The following is a 22,181-nucleotide window of genomic DNA, read 5'->3' on the forward strand; positions in this document are numbered from 1 at the left end:
TTCCTCAGCCTTTCTGCTGACAAACCGCAAGCTGCCCGCGTCCACACCCACTTGTCCGCCTTCCTTCCTGTGGCAGCAGCTGCCCTGCTCTGACGCCCACGCCCTCTGCTGCCCAGGAACCCGCTTCTAGCCCTCGAGCCCCTCTGTGGGGCTGCCTGCCCCCTCCACCAGCTGCCGGCCACAGCCTGCTCAGACCTCCCGTTACAAGACAGGACCACCCTCAGCGGGACGGAGCTGACTGTGCCCCCACCCAACCCAGCACGGTGCTGGGCCCCCGAGGCGCCTGTCCACCGCACACAGGGCTGCTCCCACAGCTGGACAGACAGACTGACAGCAGGATGGTGGGGAGTGAGCATGCCGGCAAAGAGTGTGTGGCAGGGGGTGGGCGGCTCCAGGGGCTACTTGAGGTGGGTGGGGGTCTAGGGGCCTCTCCGAGAAGTTAGAGGGCTGAGGAAATGGGGGGAGCATTCCACGTGGCAGGAGCAGCAAAGCAAAGCCCCTGTGGTCACTGGGCTCTGCCTTACAGGGTGATGGGACAAGGCCAGAGAGGGAGGCAGCAGGCCCGGGCAGTCTGAGTTTCATGGCTCTTGGAGAGCAGCTTGGAGGCAGGGGATTTCCCGTGTACCATTTCCCAGTCCCTGCTTCCCTCCCCTCCTCTTCTCCTCTGGGCCAATCTCCCCCCATTTCCCTCCCCTGAACTGGCTCCCAGCCATGGTTAGCACAGGGCAGGAGTTCACTGGGTGCTGGCTGACTGGTGGAAGAGCTGAGACCTCCGAGAGGGTGGAACCAGTGCCAGGCTGTGTGTGCTAAGTGCTTGCTGTGTATCATTTAATACAAACACCCTGTGGAGGCAGGGACTATTGTGAGCCCCACTCACAGACACGGCTCTGGAGGCTGCAGTGATGTTCCCAAACCTGCCCAAGGCCCTGTGACAAGGACGTGGTGGGCAGGGCCTTAAACCTAGGCCCCAGGCTGGGGAGAAAGCTGACAGGAGGGGCCTCCTAGGGACAGGGGAGTCATCGCCAGGGCAGAGGGGAGAGAGCCTTGGGTCAGGAGGCCAGGCCTGGCTCGTCCCTGGGGCCATCTCGTTGTCCAGCCCAGACAGAATGTTAGCCAGCTGGGTGGTTTTACATTTTGAGTACCAAATTAAAGGGAAAGGAAACAAGGAAAGTCAATCTTCACAATCTGTCTTATCAAACCTCCTGGAAGCGTTAGTCAGTCAGTCGTGTCCGACTCTTCGTGACCCCATGAACTGTAGACCGACAAGCTCCTCTGTCCATGGGATTCTCCAGGCAAGACTACTGGAGTGGGTTGCCACGCCCTTCTGCAGGGGATCCTCCCGACCCAGGGACTGAACCTGGGTCTCCTGCTCTGCAGGCAGATTCCCTACCATCCGAGCCCCCAGGGCTCATACATTCAGAATATTACCATTTCAATGGGTATTCAACTTAAAGGTTTATTAGCTGTCTTACACTCTATTCCTCTACTAGGCTTACAATTCTGTTGTGTCTCTTATACTCACAGCGCATCTCATTCAAGACCAGCACATCTCACAGCTGCCGTGATGGGCAGAGAAGGTTCCCAGACTTTGGCATGTGTCAGAAGCACCTAGAGCAGGACCGGCAGACTTGTTCTCTAAAAGGCTAGAGAGTAAATATTTCAGACTCTGCAGGTCATGCTGTCTGTGTCATAACTACTGGACTCGATCTAAGGGCATAGCTGTGTTCCAGTAAAATGTTTTAGACTCTGAATTTTATATCATTTTAATTTCATATCAATTTAATCAAAATGTTATTTTGATTTTCCCCCAACTATTTGAAAATGTAAAAACTGCCCTTAGCTGGTGGTGGGACAGTGTTGGCCGAACTCCTGACCCAGAGGACTTGTTAGACAGGGATTGCTGACTCCCACTCTCAAAGTCAGTGGACATGGGGTCCGAGAAAACTCTGGGAGATGGTGATGGACAGGGAAGCCTGCAGTGCTGTAGTCCATGGGGTCGCAAAGAGTCGGATATAACTTGGTGACTAAACAACAACAAACATGTAATGTATTTAGGGCTTCCCTGGTGGCTCAGTGGTAAAGAATCCACCTGCCAATGCAGGACATGCGGGTTTGATCCCTGAGTCGGGAACATGCCCTGGAGAAGGAAATGGCAATCCATTCTGATATTCTTGCCTGGGAAATCCCATGGACAGAGGAGCCTGAAGGGCTACAGCCCAGCCCATGGGGTCACAAGAGTCAGACAAGACTTTGCGACTGAACAACAGCAACTCCCGAAGCTCTGATTCAGCAGATCCGGGGCGGGGCCTGCGATGCACACTTGCACCAAGTTCCCCGGTGGTGCTGATGCTGCTGGTCTGGGGAACGCACTCTGAGAACCACGGGTCTCAGTGCAGGTTTTGGCCTCTCCAGGAAGCTGGGGTTTGCTGGTGCAAGGTCAGCCCCACCCCAGCCACTGGCTCCTCCTTCTACCTCTTCTCAAGGTTTCTGAGTATTTCTGATGGCCCTGCTTGGACCTGTGGGGAAACTCACACACACACACACACATACACACACACACACACACACACACACACACACACACACATCTGCTTAGAGAGGGATGCCAGGATGACTTAACACCAGCAGCATCCTCCCTCAGACCTGCCGAGAACCCCAAGGCTGCCGGCTGTTCACCCCGTTTTCTTGTTGTCCTAGAGGAATCTCACCCCCCGCCCCAGTCGCTATCCCCTGCCATATGTCAACCTAGATGAAGCTGCTCTTTTGCTTCCGTGGCCTCCACTTTTCCCCACACCTGCTCTCTCCTGATGAGTGTTGTGGCTTCACCCTGATTTCCCACCACTTAGCAACTTTGCCTGTCAGGTGTTTTGACTTCTCCCTTCTCCCCCTCCCTTTAGGGAACAAGGGAGCCGTGGGGGTGTCGTTCATGTTCAACGGAACCTCCTTGGGATTTGTTAACAGCCACCTGACTTCAGGAAGCGAAAAGAAACTCAGGTAATGGAGCTCACTCCCCAAGAGCAACTTTTGGGGTTATTTGCCCAGACAGACCTCAACACCTAAACCCCGTAAGTCCTTGGCCAAGACCCTGCCCTGTTGGCCTCTAAGGACTTTTCCTGTGATCTCATCAAAGGCAACTGCGGCACAGGGGTGTGGGTGAATCTTGCCTAGAGGGCAGAACAGACACTTCAGGCACCTAAACACCACTCCACTTCTCAAGGGGAAAGCCTCCTTGGGGCACCGTCACAAGTGAAAGCCCGATTTGCCTATGGTGGCCCAGTCATGCAGAGTCATCGAGAAGGTTGATGACTGAGTCTCTGCAGAGCAGATGCTCCTGGGGCCCCGCCCTGCATTCCCAGTTCAGCCCAGGGACGACATCAGATGGGTGGTTGCTGGAGACTTCAGTCTCACTTCCCCACATGTCCCCCTCTGACTTCCTGGCCCGTGGAGTAGGGAACCCACGAACCCGTGCTAAGCTGGCTGCTTTTTCATTTCATTAGGCGAAACCAAAACTATATGAATATTCTCCGGTTTCTGGCCCTGGGAGACAAGAAGCTGAGTTCCTTTAACATCACTCACCGCTTCACCCACCTCTTCTGGCTCGGGGATCTCAACTACCGTGTGGAGCTGCCCACCTGGGTGAGGGGCTCTCTGCCTGGGGCCGGGGGTTGCACAGGATAGAGGCTCCCTTGAGCTGGCTCAGGGTGGAGGTCGTGGAGACACACAGACCAAGCTGGTCCAGAGGGGCCACTCCTCTGGGACTCGACACTGTTCCAACTATGGAGCCACTGCCTTTCTTTACCATTCACCTCTGCTCAACCTGGGCTTCCCTGGTAGCTTAGCTGGTAAAGAATCTGCCTGCAATGTGGGAGACCTGGGATCAATCCCTAGGTTGGGAGAATCCCCTGAAGAAGGAACAGCTACCCACTCCAGTATTCTGGCCTGGAGAATTCCATGGACTGTATAGTCCTTGGGGTCACAAAGAGTCGAACACAACTGAGTGACTTTCAGTTTCACTTTCTGCTCACACCTACTTCCCACACACCTGTTCTAGCCACCCCTCCCTACCATCTCTCTGCCCCTCAGGTGCCCTAGCTGACCAGCAGCAGCCTCTCAACTCACCAGTCCCAGATCCCAAAGAAAGGCTGAAGTCTGTGGGGATCAGCTCAATTTTTTTCCCAAATCATGGGTCACCAGGTAGCCTAAGGAAGACACTCCTGAATTTGGACACCCATCCAATGAGCAGCAGTCAGAGGGGGGCCCCGGCACAGATGGCCTTGCTCCCTTGGGGAAGGCAAAGGATTCTCTGGGAAGGGGGTGAATTGGCATGGCCCCTGGACGTGATAAGAACGAGACACGGTCATTTTTGTGCTCCTGAAAGAGGGGGCAGGGGCCAGGCCTGGGAGCAGAACCACGCCTGTCTGCTCCCTGGGTAACAGGGGTCCTTTGCACTGGTGTCTGTGCTGGGGGAGGGGACGGTGGAGACAGACCTGAGTTTATAGTCGAGAGCACAAGCGGCCTGAGAGGATGGCCTCGGGTCGCCACAGATCTCTGACGGTGGGATTGGACCTGCGCCTTGGGGCTCTGCTCCCGAACGCTTTCCCAGGCGTCCCACATCCCGCACCTCCTGGGCCTCCTTCTGCCACAGTGGCTGTTGGCCCATCTGCACCTTCCTCACCCTCCCCAACCTCTCCCTCCCTCACAAGATGCTTCTCGAGAATTCCTCCTCTCCCCCCTGACTGAGCAGGCAGAGGGGATGGGGTGGACAGGGGCCCCACAGATCCTGACCCTTCCCAATTAGGGGCCATCCCAGCCATTCACTCCCCAGAGGGTCGGCCCAGTGCATCTGCCAGAATGGATGTAACATAAGTCCTGGGAGAGAGGACACCTGGATCCCGAGGCTGGCACAGCCCACGAACGTCATGGTGACTCTCGGAGTCTGAGCCCAGATCACAGAGGCCTGATGCCCACAGATTCAGGGGCTAGGGTCTCAGATCCTTTCATAGCCTTATGAACAAGCTGTCTCACAGAGACAATGAGAGAGCAAGGGAGACATACCTACCAAGGGAGCCTTATAAAAAGGATGCCAGAAGTCCGTGTCCAAAAATAGTGTCCCTCTGCAAATTTAGAAGAGCCAGAAACTTCTGTGATTGAGTTGATACTTCACTGTACTTGCAGGGTTTTCCTTATTAAACGATTGAGTGTAAATAAGCACCAACTTGACATCTCTAGAACCCGGGTCTGGGGCAGCTTTGGGAGCTCGGAGTCCCGGTATGGCAGGCATGCGGGTGATGTGCCGCTTGTCATGTGGTGAAGGGGTCATCTCACCGGTGGCCCGGCCATGTCCTTGCCGTGTGGTGAAGGGGTCGTCTCACCAGTGGCCCGGCCATGTCTTTGCCCCAGGAGGCAGAAACCATCATTCAGAAGATCAAGCAGCAGCAGTACGCAGACCTCCTGTCCCACGACCAGCTGCTCATGGAGAGGAAGGAGCAGAAGGTTTTCCTGCACTTTGGTGAGAACCACCATCCTTTTCTCGTGGGCCCCCTCCCTCCATTGTTCTGTCTCCCTTTTTCCCAAACATCCTCACCGGGCGGGGAAGAGTGATGCCTGGAAAAGAGGGAAACTTGCCCAGATGTGAAACATGGGGAGTCAAAACTGAAACCACCCTTTTGTTTGATTTCAGAGGAAGAAGAAATCACATTTGCACCCACCTATCGTTTTGAAAGAATGACTCGGGACAAATACGCCTACACTAAGCAGAAAGCCACGGGGGTGAGTCCTTTCCTGTCCTCCATCTCCACCCACCTTGCACATATCACCCCTCCTTTGTCCATTCCATAAAGGTGAACAGGAAGTGAAGAGAACCCTCATCCACCAGGTGACAAAAAAGAAATGGCATTAGAAATCCTATGTTGATCGTATCACAGAGAAAACCCTCCCCTAAGGAGAGGCTGGGCGAGCAGACATGGCCACTGCAAGGAGCTGGCTCACGATGCTGCTGTTCATGCGTGCGTGTGTGTGTGTGTGTGCGCGCGCGAATGTGTGTGAGTGTGTGTGCGTGTGTGTGTGCATGGTGTACCACGTCTTCTTTATCCGTCCATCTGCTGATGGGCATTTAGGTTGTCTCCACGTCTTGGCTCCTTTAAGTTGTGCTGCAGTGAACACTGAAAGGCATGTAACTTTTCGAATTAGAGTTTTCTCCAGATATATGCCCAGGAGTGGGATTGCAGGATAATATGGCAGCTCTATTTTTAGTTTTTTAAGGAAACTCCCTACTGTTCTCCATAGTGGTTGCACCGATTTACATTCCCACCAAGAGTGTAGGAGGATTCTTTTTTCTCCACAGTCTCTCCAGCATTTATTTGTAGACTTTAAAAAATAAAGATGCCCATTCTGACCAGTGTGAGGTGATACCTCGTTGTAATTTTGATTTGTGTTTCTCTAGTAATTAGCAATATTGAGTATCTTTTCATGTATCTGTTGGGCATCTATATGTCTTCTTTGGTGTCTGTTTAGGTCTTCTGCTCATTTTTTGATTGGGTTATTTGGGTTTTTTATATTAAGCTGTATGCACTGTTTGCATATTTTCTGTCTCTTTAAGTCCTATAAATATATTTGCTAATCTGCCAAGTGAATCATCATTATACTAGCTTCTTTGCTTCAGGACGTATCAGTGCCTTTAGAGGTTTATGAGCACTCAGTTCTCTGTGGGACAATTCATGTGCCAAATTCAATTGGTCATGAAATATCAGGTAATATCTTAGGAGACCACTTGTGTTCCATGGAACAGTGAGGAAACTGTTGTAAAGCATTCATTCCTTCCTTCTTGTTCAACAGGTATTTACCGATGACCTGTGATGGGTTAGGCACTGTCCTAAGTGGTGGGAGATCAAAGATGAGTTAGATGTCTATCCTCAAAGAGTTGATAGTAGGAAAGACTAATAAAGATACAACTAATCAGAAAGTGAAAGTGTTAGTCACTCAGTTGTGTCTGACTCTTTGTGATCCCATGGACTGTAGCCCACCAGACTCCTCTGTCCATGGGGTTTTCCAGTCACGAATGCTGGAGTGGTAGCCATTCCCTTTTCCAGGACATCGTCCTTCCTGCACTGCCGGCAGGTTCTTTACCATCTGAGCCACCAGAGGAGCCCTAAGCAGAGACAGAATATAATGTGATGCCCAATTCTATGAAGAGTACTCACAGAGGGAAGTAACCACCAGGGCAGGGAAGAATCCTGGAGGCTTCTTGAAGAGGGCTTTGTGGTGCCTGAAGGGCACTTGGATTTCAACAGGCAGGACAAGGGCGGAGGGGGGCTGATCCACTTCAGGTTGAAAGGATTGCTGGAGCAGATGCTGAGGCAGGAAATTCTGGCACCCACCACCTTCTGGGAGCCGGTCCAGGGGGACCAGCCCTGTGCTGGGTCCTGGGGCCTAGGGGTGCTGCAGTGGGGAGCTTCCCCGGCCACTAGAGGCCTGGGGAAATGGAGAGAATTCTGGGCAACACCTGGGCTCAGGGGCAGGCAGAAGACTGGATGGCAGTGGAAGAGAAAGGCCAAGAGTTGGGGAGATGCCTGAACAAAGCAGGAGGTAGAGAAGGGGAAAAAAGCAGAGAGGAGGAGAACAGGCCCAGGACTGCTTCCACGAGGAGGCTGAGACCCGGGGCAGGCAGGACATCTCGTGAGGTGCTCACTGGCTGCTGTGTGGCTGGACTCGTCTGGCTTAAAGGCACCATCGGCGCAGGCCCACGGCGGGTACATTTGGAGGTGGTGAGGGGATGGTCTAGGTGGACTTGAGTATGAGGAGAAAGAGACGGGGGCCTGAGATGGCAGAGAGGAAGGTCCCTGATGCCAGGCGAAGCGTTCTCACCCGTTAGATGAGTACCTGCTTCAGGAAGCCACTACAAGATCCCCTGAAGGGCTGGCAGCATCACGGTGATACGCAGAGAAGACTGGTCTGCATCAGTGTAAAGGATGAGGGTGACGCAGGGGACCAACCAGGAGGCTCCCACTGAGAAATAACTGGGCCTGAAGCGGGAGCGGAAGCAGTGAAAATGAAAGAAGAAAAGCAGGATATATCGATCCATCTGACTGACGTTAACACAAACTGTGAGATCAGAAGGCAGAGCTGGCTCGGAGGGGGAAAATAGAGCTTGTTTTCAGACTCACTGTGTAACGTGAGTGGAAAATCCCAAAGAAAACATCCAGAGGGCAGTTAAGAATACTAGGCGGATGCTAAAGCAAGGTGCCAGGGCTGGGTCGTAGATCTGGGAGCTGTCTTCACAGAGAAGATGGTCAGGTCCATGGGAATAGGTGAGGTCGCCAAAGAGTGCGTGGACGATGGCCGTAGAAGAGCTATGGACAGATCTGGGGTCATCTCCATTCAGAGAGGGGAGGGAGAGGCAGAGATGACGAAGGAGACAGAGAAAGAGTGGATGTAGGTGGGTAGAGGACCAAGCAGACAGCTCGAAGCATCACAGAAGCCAGGCCGAGGGTCGGTGGTCCACAGCGTGGAGTGTGTGAGCCAAGAACAGGCACATTCACAGGAGCCCTGAGCAAGCAGCCGGACTTGGGTGCGGGGGTTTGGGTGGACACTAAAAGAGCGGTTGCCCTAGAGGTTGTTTTGCTTTCTGGCTGCGCTGGGGCTTCGTCGCTGCTGGCGGACGTTCTCTAGTTGGGGCACGTGGGGGCTCCTCTCTACTTGTGGTGTGCGGGCTTCTCGTTGTGGTGGCTTCTCTTGCTGTGGATCACGAGCTCTAGAGTACAGGCTCAGTAGTTGTGGCACTCTGCCTTAGTTGCTGTGAGGTTTGTGGAATCTTCTCAGACCAGGGATCGAACTCATGTCCCGTGCATTAGCAGGTGGATTCTTAACCACGGGACCCCCAGGGAAGTCCCTTGACTTAGAGTCTTGGGGGTGAGATCCAGACTGCAAGGGGGTCAGAGTGGTTCTTCACCCAGAATGTGCAGGTGAGTCACTAGTGAGTCTTTTTAGAAATGATGTCTCCACCTCCTCGCCAGAGGTTCTGATGCAACAGATCAGAGGTGGGACCCTGCTCTCTGGGTCTTTGTAAAGCTTCACTGACAATTCTGCAGAGCAGCCAGTGCTGAGAACTGCCGTGTTAAGAAGTAACCATTTGGCAGCATCTCTGAAATCTGAACGTGCACCTACCCTATTCAGCAGTTCTGCTTTGGCGTACACCCGAGAGAAAGTAGTGCATTTGTTCACCCAAAGACAGATACAGAGACGTTTACAGCACCTTTGTTTATAATGTCCAAAAACTGGGAGCAACTCTCTTTCCAGCAAGAGTAGAATAGATGAATGTGATTTATACATACAATGGAATACAACTGCAGCAATAAAATGAAAACAAACTTATACAAGAAATAGGATGAAGAAGGTGGAAAGAAGCCAGACACAAAAGAATATGTACTGAATGAGTCCACTGACAGGTTCAAGAGTGGGCAAAATTTATCAGTGGAGAAACAGTCACAGTCGTGTTTACCTCTCAGAGGCGGTAGTATTGACAAGGAAGGGACACAAACGGACCTTTTGGGATGATAGACAGTTTCTACAGCTTGATCTCAGTAGTGGTTAAATGGGCATTAAGTAGTAGTGGGTAAAAAAAATCCTCAAGTTGTACAGTGTAGATTACCGCACTTTACTATTAAAAAACTAAACAAAACTGAAGTCGCTCAGTCATGTCCGACTCTTTGGGACCCGATGAACTGTAGCCTACCAGGTTCTTCCGTCCATGGGATTTTCCAGGCAAAAATACTGAAGTGGGTTGCCACTTTCTCCTCTAGGAGAATCTTCCCTTGCGTCTACTGCATTCGCAGGGAGATTCTTTATGGGCTGAGCTACCTGGGAAAAACAGGTTGTATATACCTCAAGTTAGGAGAGAGTAACGGGGAATCCAGAAATAGAGGCAGTGAAGAGAGAACATTTTTGAAAGAAAAGTGGCAAAAAAGAAAAAAAGTAATTGAAGGACGTGTCAGGGATAGGCTCTTTTAGGATGAGAAATATGTTTGCAGGCATGGCGCTAGTAGTAAAGAACCACCCTGCCAGCGCAGGAGATGTAAGAAACATGGGTTTGATCTCTCAGTCAAGAAGATCCCCTGAGGAAGGGAATGGCAGCCCACTCCAGTATTCTTGCCTGGAGAACCCCATGGACAGAGGAGCCTGGCGGGCTCTGGTACGTAGGGTCACCAAAAGTCGGACACAACTGGAGTGACTTAGCATGCAGAGGAGAAAGAGCTAGAACTTAAAAGGAAAGGGGATATTCATTAAGGAGGGTTGTCACTGCCAGTTTGCATTGTCTGTCACACCCAACAGACATCCTGCTCATGGTGTATCTTGGAGAGTGCTTGTCATAGTACATATTGTTTGAATAATTAGATATATAGGTGGATGGATGGCTGGATGGCTGGATGGATGGCTGGATGGATGGATGGATAAGTAGGTAAGGGATGGATGTGTAAGTGGATGGGTAGGTTAGTGGATGGCTGGCTGGCTGGATGGATGGATAAGTGGATGGGTAGGTTAGTAGATGGATGGATGGATGGATGGATGGATGGATGGATGGATGGATAAGTAGGTAAGGGATGGATGTGTAAGTGGATGGGTAGGTTAGTGGATGGATGGATGGATGGATGGATGGATGGATGGATGGATAAGTGGATGGGTAGGTTAGTAGATGGATGGATGGATGGATGGATGGATGGATGGGTAAGTAGGTAAGGGAGTGTCTAAGTGGATGGGTAGGTAAGCAGATGGATGGATGTGTGAATGAGTGCCTGGATAGATGGTGAATGAATGAGTTCAGGGGGACGGATAGCTAGAGTATGTTATTAAAGTAAATTGTTGGAGAAAATAAGCAGAGATTGGATTGAAAATCAGGTAGAGGGGTTCATTTGAGTCCAAAAAGAGTAAGAGAATATAAAACAACAAGACAGTCTGAAATAGTGAGGAGGATAGGTAAGGGAGCACGGCCAGGCGAACCTCATTAAAGGAGGGCTGTAGGTGTCTGAAACTGTGGGTCTTGACCATGGAGCCAGGACTGAAGGCAGGTGGAAAGAGTTGAAAACCACTTCTGGGGAAATTCTATAAAGAACCAGCAGCAGATGAACCCAAGGATTACAGATACCATGAGTTAATCTCTTCTTTTATGACTTCTTTTAAAAGTAGCGTGCTTTTTTTTTTTTTTTTTTTTTTTACAATAGTAACTTGGACAAGGAGCTTTAGGGGACATTACTATTTAATGAAATATTCCAATATTCATAGTCCATGGGTCACATTCTGGATTATAGCAGAGTCAACAAGATTCCTAGTTTTCAAAATGTTTCTAAATCACTTAATGGAAGTCAACTTGTAAGTAAATATAAATATAATCAAATGTTTGAGGTGCTGTGATAACAGCAGGTGTGGAATAATGTTGGGGGCATAAAATAGAGATGGTAAATGGTTATGTCACTCATGCTTCTAGAGGTGTTGCTATCCGCTCTTTCTTCTGAACCTTTGCTTTTGGCCTGGTAGTACTCACTAAAAATAGGAATAGCAGACATTCGTGATTCATTCATTCTTAATCTCAGAGTAAAAGCCTTTTATAAGGGGTAGTTTAGTTTTTGCTTTGTTTTGCAAATACTATATCAGATTGAAGCAATTCCCTTCTATTCTTTAATATATATACTTAATCTTGAATGGATATGAAATTTTGTCAGATTCTTTTTCTTTATTTGTGGATGCAATATGATTTTCTTCCTTTACTCTGTTAATATAGTGAATTACACTGAATGCTTTTTCATATTAAAATACCTTTGCAATTCTGGAATAAATCCAATTTAGTAATGGTATATTATCTTTTAAAATATATTGCTAGATTTGATTTGCTAATACTGTTAAGTATTTTGTATTTATGTTCATGAAAGGGATTGGCCTGAATTTTTATATCTTATAGTATAATGGTCTTGTCAATTTTTTTTACCTCCAGACTATGCTAGCATTAAATCTATCTATCTATCTGTATCTGTATCTAGCTAGCTAGCTAACTAGCTATTAGATAGCATTTTACACAACCTTGACTTTGACTTGCAGATGAAGTACAATTTGCCCTCCTGGTGTGACCGAGTCCTCTGGAAGTCTTACCCCTTGGTGCACGTGGTGTGTCAGTCCTACGGTGAGTAGCAAGTTAAGAGGTCTCACTTTCCTAAGCTAAAGGGCTGCAGTCCATCCATCTGCCTAAACTTGGCATTCAAAGCAAGCCTATCATGGGGGTCTTTAGAAAGAAGGAGAGAGACTGGTCTGGAAGTGGCACAGATGAGCTGAGAAGACACAGCTGCCTCCCCAATCCCACCCAGGGTCTGGGCTGCATCGGGAACGGGAGGAAAGCCAAGCCTCACCTAGGAGCTGCACGGTCTTCCAGGAAGGGCCAGGTTTGCACACGAAGGTGAAGAGGTCGAGCGTTTTGCTGACGATATTTCACGGCACGCTGAAGAGGGTTTAGAGAGTAGTAAGTGGGCAGGAAATTGGGAAGACAAAGGGGGTGAATGTCCCGACTCAAGAAATGGGAGTAAACTTTGAGCTTGGGTCTCCTGATGGTAACATCAATAGTATGTATCAGTCGTCTCTGGCTGTGTAACGTCTATCTGAAAATCCACTCCCAGCCTGCAGGCTGGTTCAGGCTGCTGCTGCCTGGGTCCGGGGATTCCTGGCAGGCAGTCCCAGCTGTGGATGCGCTTGCCCAGTCTCTGCTTGCTTCACATTCACTAATGTCCTCTTGGCCCAAGGAAGTCACGTGGCCAAGCCCAGAATGACTGTGGGAGGCGGGACCCACAGGGCACACAGTCACAGGGAGGCCACCTTCCAGGTTTCCAGCAGTTACTCTAGTGCTAATGCTGTCATGCTCAATACACATCTAAAGTATGTTTTAATATTTATTTATTTGTGCTGGGTCTTAGTTGCAACACACAGGCTCTCTGATGTGGGTGCTGTCTGCTGGACTTTTAGTTTCAGCCTGTGGGATCTAGTTCCCTGACCCGGGATCTAACCTGGGCCCCCAGCATTGGGAGCTCAGAGTCTTAGGCACTGAATCACCAGGGAAGTACCCCATATCTAAAATATTTTAAAGAACAACTAAAAACCCTGCTTGTCCACCTTTTAACTGCTCTTCTGTTTCCACTACAAATCTGTGGCCCCACACTTGGCCTGACTGCCCCCCTTCCTTCATCTCCTGCTTCACACAACACAGGACCCTCACTGACTTCTTCCTGCCAATGGCCAAGCGTGTTTGAGATGGGGTCCCGCCTCCCTCTTCCGTTCTGTCTCAGTATAACGAGGTGCCCTCCTCCTGGCCTAGCTAAGCTTCTCACTTGAGCCCTTTGTTTCATGTCCTCCTTCTCCCCTAGTCCCAGCCTCCCCGCCATCTTGCTTCTCCTCGCTTCTCTTTCTCCATCCATCTCCTTGTCGTTTCAAGTTGTCTTTTTCAGAAAGAAAAATGATTTCTCTATTTATTTATTTTTAACATTTATATTTGGCTGTCCTGGGTCATGGCTGCCACGCATGGGCTTTCTGTAGTTGCTGTGAGCAGAAGCTAGTCTTTGCTGCCATCCTGGGGCGTCTCATTCCTGCGGCTTCTCTTGCCCTGGAGCACTGGCTCTCGGCGCACGGGCTTCAGGAGTTGTGGCACAGGGGCCCGGTAGTTGTGGCTCTTGGCCTCTAGTTGCCTGAAGCATGTGGCATCTTCCCGGACCAGGGATCGAACCCGTGTACCCTGCGTTGGCAGGTAGATGCCTATCCACTGTACCTCCAGGGAAGTTCTCAGAAGTTGTCTTTCTGATGGTTGTTTGCCAGTGAGCTTTTTTTTTTCTTGTTTATTGGACACCTATTATATTTCTCTTGTGAATTTTCTGCCCATTCGCTTTGGTTGTTGGAGGGATGGGATGTTAATCTCTTTCTTTTCTTCCTTTTTGCTGATCTGTAAATGCTCTATTGAGAAGGGTATATCTCTCTTCATTGTCTTCCAGTCTCCTGTGCTGTGTGTCCTTCAGCCCAGGAATGCTGGCCTTGTCCCATCATTGGCCTGTCATCCTCATCTCTTCTCAGCCTTCATGTCTTCCCCCTGAAACTCAGACATCCTTGTGGCTTCTGCTACCACCTAACGTCCTGACTCCAGAGCAGAAGATAAAATCTCCAGCCCTGAGTATTCAGCCAAACGTCTCCATGTAACTCTATCTATCACAAGCACTTAGAACCTAGACTTCCAGACCCTCTTCTCTTTCTGTTATCCCCTCTACACATGCTCCACTGCCTTCCCTTCTTATCTGAGTACCAAGCTCCTTAAAAGAATCATCTATACTCCATTTCTACGCTTCCGTCACCTCCACGCTCTCGAGAGGCATTGTGGGTTGGGGGACAGTGATGAGATCCCCATCCCACTCTGGGCCATGAGCTCCTCATCAAGGCAGCAAAGTGCTTAGACCAGAAAAAAACCCCACAGTTCACACACACAACGATCTATATATTTTAAAACTCACAAGTCTTTAGGGGAAAAAAAAACTATTATGGGCATATTTAGCCACTAAAGAGAGGGTCACAGGCTTTCACGGAGACTTTCAAGCATGGCTGTGGGAGGCAATGGAACAGCCATATGAAACCATCAAACTTGTGGAGGCTTCCATGCACGTCAGTTGATTTCTGCTGTGTGTTCGCCATCCTTGGCTCGACCAGGAGGATCTCTCTTCCCCTGCTCAGAAGTTCCTTCCCTCCCCTGCAGGTAGCACCAGTGACATCATGACCAGTGACCACAGCCCTGTTTTTGCCACATTTGAGGCAGGAGTCACCTCCCAGTTTGTCTCCAAGAACGGTAAGTGGTGGGGGTGGGGTGGCGCTGTCTGTCCGTCTCTTCTCCGTGCAGACCGGAGGGCTGGGCGCTCGTCTCCTGGTGGCAGCAATCAGTTGTCTGCATTAGATAAAGGTCCATCCTTCCAGCTAAGCCCGCAGTCTGCACGTCGGGTCCCTTCACATCCAAACTGCACCATGATTTCAGTCCAGAGCGTGTTCTTTCTCTCTTTGGCAAGGTGCCAGCTTCTTAAAGCCGGTTTTAATACAGTCTTTAAAATTGGGAAAAATAAGCGATTGCCAAGGTGTGGCATAGGTGTCATCAAAGACGATTTTGGATGGGGCACGGATGAACACTTATTAGTAACGCATTTATTTTAATATGCTTTAAATGTGATGCTTCTGTGTAAGGCTTGCAACACTGGTTTTCCATTCAGTCTTGTGATGCACTCTTATATGTAAATACATTTATTTAAGGTTTTAAAGTGAGTCTATTTAAAGGAAATGTTAAGTCAATATTAGGACAGGTGCGTGGTAGGCAGTAAAAATTGTGAAGATAGGATGCAGATGATAGCGTTTGAGGAAATACTGGAGTAAATAATACTCTATAGATCTGCAGGTAATTTTGCAAATAATCCAGCTTAGCTGTGGTTGCCGCCCCAGCCTCATCCAAGCAGAGGCCTGGACGTTGTCTGCGGCATGTCCAGCCCTGGGCCTGGGTGACCAGAAAGCCGAGTTGTCACCTGCTCTGCCCCACTTCCACAATCAGCAGACAATGAGGGTTCGTTTAGGAGGGCTGAGTGCAAGGCCTAATACAGGTTGGAAAAGCCTGGTTTGCTCCTCGTCCTTCATGTCAGTGGGGCTGGAACCCTGTCTTCCTGAGACATTCTTGCCTGTGGGCTGTTGATCTGACATCCATGGCCCCAGCAATGTGACCTCTGCTCTCCACACAAGCCTTGACCCACCATTCTGTCTCCTTCCTAGCTCTGGCCTCTGTGCCTTTCCAGAATCTTCCACCTCTTGCTGGCTCCCACCCCTCTCTCTGTTCTCTGAGTTCCTGCAGCATTGATAAAGCAGCCCATACATCACACGCTCGGTGAGGACCCTCATCCCACCCCCAGAGTCAGCCTTGCCCTCCATCTACTGCAACTCAGCACACAGTAGATGTTCACAAACACCGATGACTGGGATTAACATCTACCTAAGCGGAGCATGGCCTTGGTGCTGGTGTTTTAAAAAAAAGAGGAAAGCTAAGTGAAATAAGAGAGAGAAATGAGTCAAAGATATACTTATGGTATCAATTATATCTGGGGTCTTTATTAAAAAATGCCAGTTTCATATAGAGTACATTGGTGGTTGCCAGGAGCTAGTGAAGTTGATTGAGAGGGGAGGAGAGGTAAGTCAAAGGTTACAGATTTCCAGTTATAAGATGAAGTTCCAAGGCTCTAATATTCCACATGATGACTATAGATTATAATATTACAGCATGGTACACTTAAAATCTGCTGAGAGTAGGTCCTAAGCGTTCTTACCAAAACACACGAACGAACAGTTAATGATGTGAGATGATGGATGTTATTACCTTGATCTTGGAAATCATTTCACAGTGTTTGGGTGTATCAGCTCAGCCTGTTGTTCACTTTAAGTATACACAATTCTATTTGCCAGTTGGTCTTCAATCAAGGGGAGAAAGAAAGGAAAGCAGGAAGGAGGGGAAGGATGAGGGAGGAGGGGTGTGTGTTCTTGCTCTCAGGTGGCTCAGAGTTTGTACAGGATGGGACACAGTTCACAGTCTCAGGACGCTCGCAGAAGCGTCAACTACAGGAGGACCGCACCCGCAAGTTACCTGGGTGCCAGCGAGCGCAGGGAGCTCCGAGTAAGGAGCAGGAGGAGCCGTGCCTGGCAGGAAGAGCAGGCCTGCCTCGCTGTGTGAACTCAGAAACAAGAGAGGTTTGGGCATCTACCAGCCCTCTTTGCCAGACCCCCTGGGGAGGCCACAGCATTAAGCGCGTCACCCAGGGCCTGCACAGCTTTGGTGGCAAAGCTGAGCGTAAAAGTCTTCCCTCTGCCCTGCACCAGCTTGGACTCATCAGAGAGGCTGTTACCGGTGTGGGTGGTGGGATTTCAGGGGACACCCTCCCTCCGCTTAGACCTTGGACGAGAGGAGGGAGCTCGGTGTTGCAGGGGAGGAGGGGGGCTGGGTTGAAGCGCTCCGTCTCCGGACACACTGTGGAACCGAACCTCTGCTCTCCCTCATTCCAGGCCCTGGGACCACCGACAGCCAAGGGCAGATTGAGTTTCTCGGGTGCTACGCCACACTGAAGACCAAGTCCCAGACCAAATTCTACCTGGAGTTCCACTCCAGCTGCTTGGAGAGTATGTGCTCACTCAACTAACTGCCTTTTGGGGGAGCACGGGCAGGGCCCCTTCATCAGCGCCTGGTCCTTGGTGGCGCTTCTCTTCTGTCTCTGGGAAGGCCTTCCTGATGGGCCTTGGTGGGGACGGGGTCAGGGAGTGGGGCTGCGGTGGACAGTACAAGAGGACACCCGGTTACTGCGGGGCCCCCAGTGGCCTGCGATGCTGCTGCTCCAGGGCCGGGGCGGTCCCTGGGGCACAGACGCACCAGGTGGGCAGCGGGGCAGCTGGATCCTCTGCCTGCCCCTCCGGGCGGAGTTTGGCCCACTCGTGGGTCCCCCAAGCCGGGGCTCTGGCACGACCAGAGAGTCCTGGGCAAAGGTCCAGAGCTCATGGAGGCCAGGGCCGGGATGGAGCAGCTGCTGGTCATCCCCTGCTCTTCCCCAGGGTCCCCTCCTCTTTCTTGCATCATAGACATCTTTCTCAGCTGGTCTGAGCATCTGAAAGCGAGCTAGAGATGGACAGCCTCCCGTCAGCCAGGAACGGTTCGCACACAGCTGGGTTTAGGAGACAGTCTTTCTAGGTGGCGTTTCTAGGCATACTGTCTAAAGCCGCGCCACAGGGAAGCGGTCTGTGCGGCTTCTAGCTCTCCTCGCGGAGATGGCCCGGAGTGGGAAGTGGGGAGTCAGCCCCACAATAGCAGGCCCTGTGTCACGGGGTGACAGATGCTTCCAGAAACTGGGAACAAGACATGGGCTGCCTGCTGCAGTGCCGTCCCACCTCCCTTCCTCCGCAGACTCTGCCTGGGCTCCCCGCCTGGTGACAGATCCGCCTTCTCCCTGAAGTCTCCCCAGTCCCAGTTCACCGAGCAAGGGCATAGCACTTCCAAAAATGACGAGGATTTTTGTGCGGGTGTTTTTAATAAACTATCGAGACATTTGCATACATTTCTATGGAAACAGCATGTTAGGAAGCTTAAATTAGCATTTCAAAAGGCTGTTATCTTGAGTGGCGTGGGACGAGCCAGAGCTGTCATCTTTCCTAATCTCCTCCTCGCCTATGATGTGATGATTCCTCCATTGCCTGGTTTGTGGCAAAGAGGAGCCAAGAGGGAGGGGAATCTCTGAATGTCCTAAAAATAATTAGACCGTGTTGGCAAATGACCATCCCCTGAACCAAAACAGAATCTCCAGCAAGCTCGGCTCCTCAACTATGCTGTGGCCCCAACAGATAAAAGAGGAGGTGGGTGTTCTCCCTGGTCCTGGTGAAGCGACCCCAGGAGTCTTCTCTGTCTGGTTCTTGTGCTGTTCTTCTGAAAACCTGCCTTCTTGTCCCCCAACAGGTTTTGTCAAGAGTCAGGAAGGAGAAAATGAAGAAGGAAGCGAAGGGGAGTTGGTGGTGAAGTTTGGTGAGACCCTCCCGAAGGTAACTCAAGAACAGAGATGATTTTGTGTTCATCAGCCAGAGGTGCTGGCCAGTGGCAGAGCTCCAGCTGGGCAGAAGCAGCTGCCTCTCTTTCGGGATGGTTTATGACCCTCTTCCCAGCAGTGGTTAAACGTGGGCCTGCACCTTTTTTTGTTCAGTTGCTCAGTCGTGTCTGACTCTGCAACCCCATGAACTGCAGCATGCCAGGCCTCCCTGTCCTTCACTATCTCCCGGAGTTTGCTCAAACTCATGTCCATTGAGTCGGTGATGCCATCTAACCATCTCGTCCTCCGTCATCCCCTTCTCCTCCCGCCTTCAATCTTTTCCAGCATAAGGGTCTTTTCTAATGACTCATCTCTTCATATCAGGTGGCCAAAGTATTGGAGCTTCAGCTTCAGCATCAGTCCTTCCAGTGAATACTCAGGACTGATTTCCTTTAGGATGGACTGGTTGGATCTCCTTGCTGTCCAAGGGACTCTCAAGAATCTTCTCTAGCACCACAGTTCAAAAGCATCAATTCTGCGGTGCTCAGCCTCCTTTCTGGCCTAACTCTCATCGTATCTAGTGGCCCCAGTATTCCTAGATGGATTTCAGTTCCCCTGATAGATCATGGAAGGGGTCTAGAGGCTGTGTCGTCTGACCACGTGCTTTTACAGAGAGAGGAAACGAGGCAGGTCCAAGAGAGGCTTGTTCATGGTCACAGGGCTGCAGTGACAGACCCAGGACCCATAATCCAAGGCCCCAGTTCCCCTGCAGTGTTCTTCTGTTCAGCCCTGACCCAGAGGATCACACAAAGGAGTAGACAAAGTGTGTTGACTCTGGATGCACAGAGAGCCTGACCTGTCCTTGGCCCCCAGCAAGCAGAGGGTAGAATTGCAGGCAGCCTTTGTCTTTGTTACACAAAACTGGGGCCCAGCACTGCCCTTGTGATGTTACGCTGATGATGGGCATGTCTGGGGTTCACTCTGGAGACATGTGGAACAGGGCCCTGCTTCTTTATCAGTTATCAAGGGAGGGAGACGTAGAGGAAGGGTCCAGGGCTGGGCAGGTTTTTCACACAGGGCAGGGGTCTCAGGCCGCCCTGGAAGATTCCCTGGAATGTGATGCCCCAAGTGAGTTTTAAAGGACGGTCTTAGGCTAGTGTGAGCAAACAGGTCTCAGGGGCCTGGGCTCTCCGCACTGGCCTTAACTGTTGGTTGGAACCAACCTGTCGACCACACATGAAAAGACCTATGTCTGAGTCCCGAAGTCTTCTAGTCTGGGTAGACTTCAGATTGGGGCCCTCCAAGAGGCTGGGGCTTCCCAAGTGGCCCTAGTGGTAAAGAATCCACTGGCCAATGCAGGGACGCAGGAGCCTGGGTTTGATCCCTGGGTCCAGAAGACCCCCTGGAGAAGGAAATGACAACCCACTCCAGCGTTCTTGCCTGGAGAATCCCATGGACAGAGGAGCCTGGCGGGTTACAGTCCATGGGGTCGCAGAGAGTCAGACACCACCCATCTCCCAGGGGGCTCCATCCCTCCCTCCTGGCCGGGGGGTCTTTCTGGAGTGCCCGTCTACTCCTGGCCACCCTTCCTGCATCCGATGGGCTCCCTGACGTCAGCTCCTCAGCCTGGCTCCTGGCCCTCTCCTCACTCTCGGTCTCTTCTGCTCCCCCAGCATCTCAGGGGCCCCCCTCTGTCACCCCCCGTCTCCTCACCCTCTGCAACCCTGCTGAGGCACCTGACAAGGCTCTCCGCCCCCCACAAGGTGCCGTGTCCCTCACAGACCTTCTGTGTTCAGATTCCACCTCCCGTTACCCTGCTGCCCCTCTTCCTGCCTCAGCAGCACCCTGGCCCCATGGCTGACTTTGAGCCAGCAATCTCTGCACATCAGTGAACCGAGTTCTGGGGGCAGCACTGGAGCCTCAAGAATGGCCCAGAACTCCCACTGCCATGTCCAGTCACCTGTTCTGGAGCTTTCTGAATAAAGTCCATCCCATCAGTCGGCATGGACCCAGAGGCCCGCACTAGGGGGTCTCTCTGTGTCTGTGGAGGGGAGGAAAGGGGGCAGCCTGTGAGCGTTTTATTAGGGCTTCTGTGTTGGGGTCCACACGAGGAATAGCCCTCAGCTGGGAGGAAGTCACAAGCAGTAGCTGGCACGCAGGAGCAGGCGGCCTTGCAAAGCCCCTCCCTGTGCCTGTGGACCGGCCCTGCCCCATACCCCTGGCCCTGCCCCATGCTCCCAGCCCTGCTGCATGCCCCCGGCCACACCAGCAGGGACTCAGGGACAGACTGGAACTTGGGGTCTGTGCCTGCCACTTGCTGATCCACCCTCCAACAACTCACAGGACCCTGCAGGCCCACCCGGGAGGCTCTCCTGCAGGTGAACACAGGTTTTCTCCTTCCCAGATGGAAGGCAGACTCTGCGGTGCCCCCTTCAATGCAGCCTCCATCCCAGGACGGGGGGGGGCAAGGGGAAGGCTGAGCTCTTGTTGGGAGTGGGGTGCGTTCAGGTGTCTGAATATCAGCCTGGCCCCGTCCCTTCCCCGCCTTGATTGTGGGGTGTGCAGGTGTGGGAAGGGAAGAGAGGTGATGCAGGGGAAGGCATGTTTGGGGTCAGGCTTTCTCCCCAGGGCCCCGGGTGCAGTGTGATGGGGGTGGGGGGTCAGAAAGGAAGTTAACCCCACCATACTGGGCAGGGTGGGCATACGGGTTCCTCCCTGCTCTCTTGGACAGGAAAAGCAGATATTTGAATTTAAAAAGAACATCTGTATCCCTTTCCCCACACATTCCCCTCTCTCTGGGCTGGCTTCCCCAAGCCTGTCCCCGACATGTCCGAGCTAACCCATGCCGTTCTCTCTGCAGCTGAAGCCCATCATCTCTGACCCCGAGTACCTGCTGGACCAGCATATCCTGATCAGCATCAAGTCCTCCGACAGCGACGAATCCTACGGTAAGGGTCCTGGGAGGGGTGCTGTAGGTCCCATACCTGCGATCGAGGCCACCCATGTCAGGGAGGGGAGCGATCTCCTTCACAAAAAAACCCATCTGTTGCCCATCCTCGTCCTGCCAGAGGGATGGTTACCAGGAAGTCATCCTGCCGACCCATCGGGCTCCCGAGAGGGACGCATAGCCCCTCTCATCCATGGAGCCTCTCCCGTGTCGGATTCCACGCCAGGTGCTTGAAATATTACGACTGATCTTGACACGACCCTGTGAAGCAGACACTATCCTCTCCATTAGTCAATGAGCAAACTGAGGCTCAGAGAGGTAAAGTGAGACACATGGGTGGTAACTGGCTGGGCCCTCATCTGAGCCCAGGTCCACCTGGCACTGCTCGATGCCCAGCCCAGACTGGTTTGAGAAGGCCTGTGGCCCCAACAACTGTCCTCCTAGAGAGACATCATCTTCTGTTAAGATCTTCAGCCTGCCCCTGGCTCCAGCGCGGCGTTAGCTTTACCCTTGAACTTGGTATGAATAGTGCAGCTAGAGCATGGAGTGAGGGGGCAGGTGGTTAGAGAGAGGCTGGAGGCAAGGAGCCAGATTGGCAGCTCCACACAAGCCAGGTTAGGGGTGAATACCACATCCTGGGGACA

The 22,181-nt window shown here is 51.6% G+C and overlaps 1 protein-coding gene across 1 annotated transcript in view; it reads left to right on the forward strand.

Moving 5' to 3' along the window:
* The window catches only part of INPP5D (inositol polyphosphate-5-phosphatase D), a 138,504-nt gene that overhangs the window by 102,109 nt on the left and 14,214 nt on the right, over nt 1–22,181 (forward strand). The window contains exons 14-22 of the mRNA XM_052637361.1: nt 2,898–2,994; nt 3,498–3,636; nt 5,401–5,509; nt 5,681–5,769; nt 12,085–12,166; nt 14,762–14,851; nt 17,089–17,202; nt 18,524–18,606; nt 21,451–21,538. Coding sequence (XP_052493321.1) covers nt 2,898–2,994; nt 3,498–3,636; nt 5,401–5,509; nt 5,681–5,769; nt 12,085–12,166; nt 14,762–14,851; nt 17,089–17,202; nt 18,524–18,606; nt 21,451–21,538 — 891 coding nt within the window. The remainder of the gene's footprint in view (nt 1–2,897; nt 2,995–3,497; nt 3,637–5,400; nt 5,510–5,680; nt 5,770–12,084; nt 12,167–14,761; nt 14,852–17,088; nt 17,203–18,523; nt 18,607–21,450; nt 21,539–22,181) is intronic.

Source organism: Budorcas taxicolor, chromosome 3 (assembly GCF_023091745.1).
Source record: "Budorcas taxicolor isolate Tak-1 chromosome 3, Takin1.1, whole genome shotgun sequence".
NCBI classification, from domain to species: Eukaryota; Metazoa; Chordata; class Mammalia; order Artiodactyla; family Bovidae; genus Budorcas; species Budorcas taxicolor.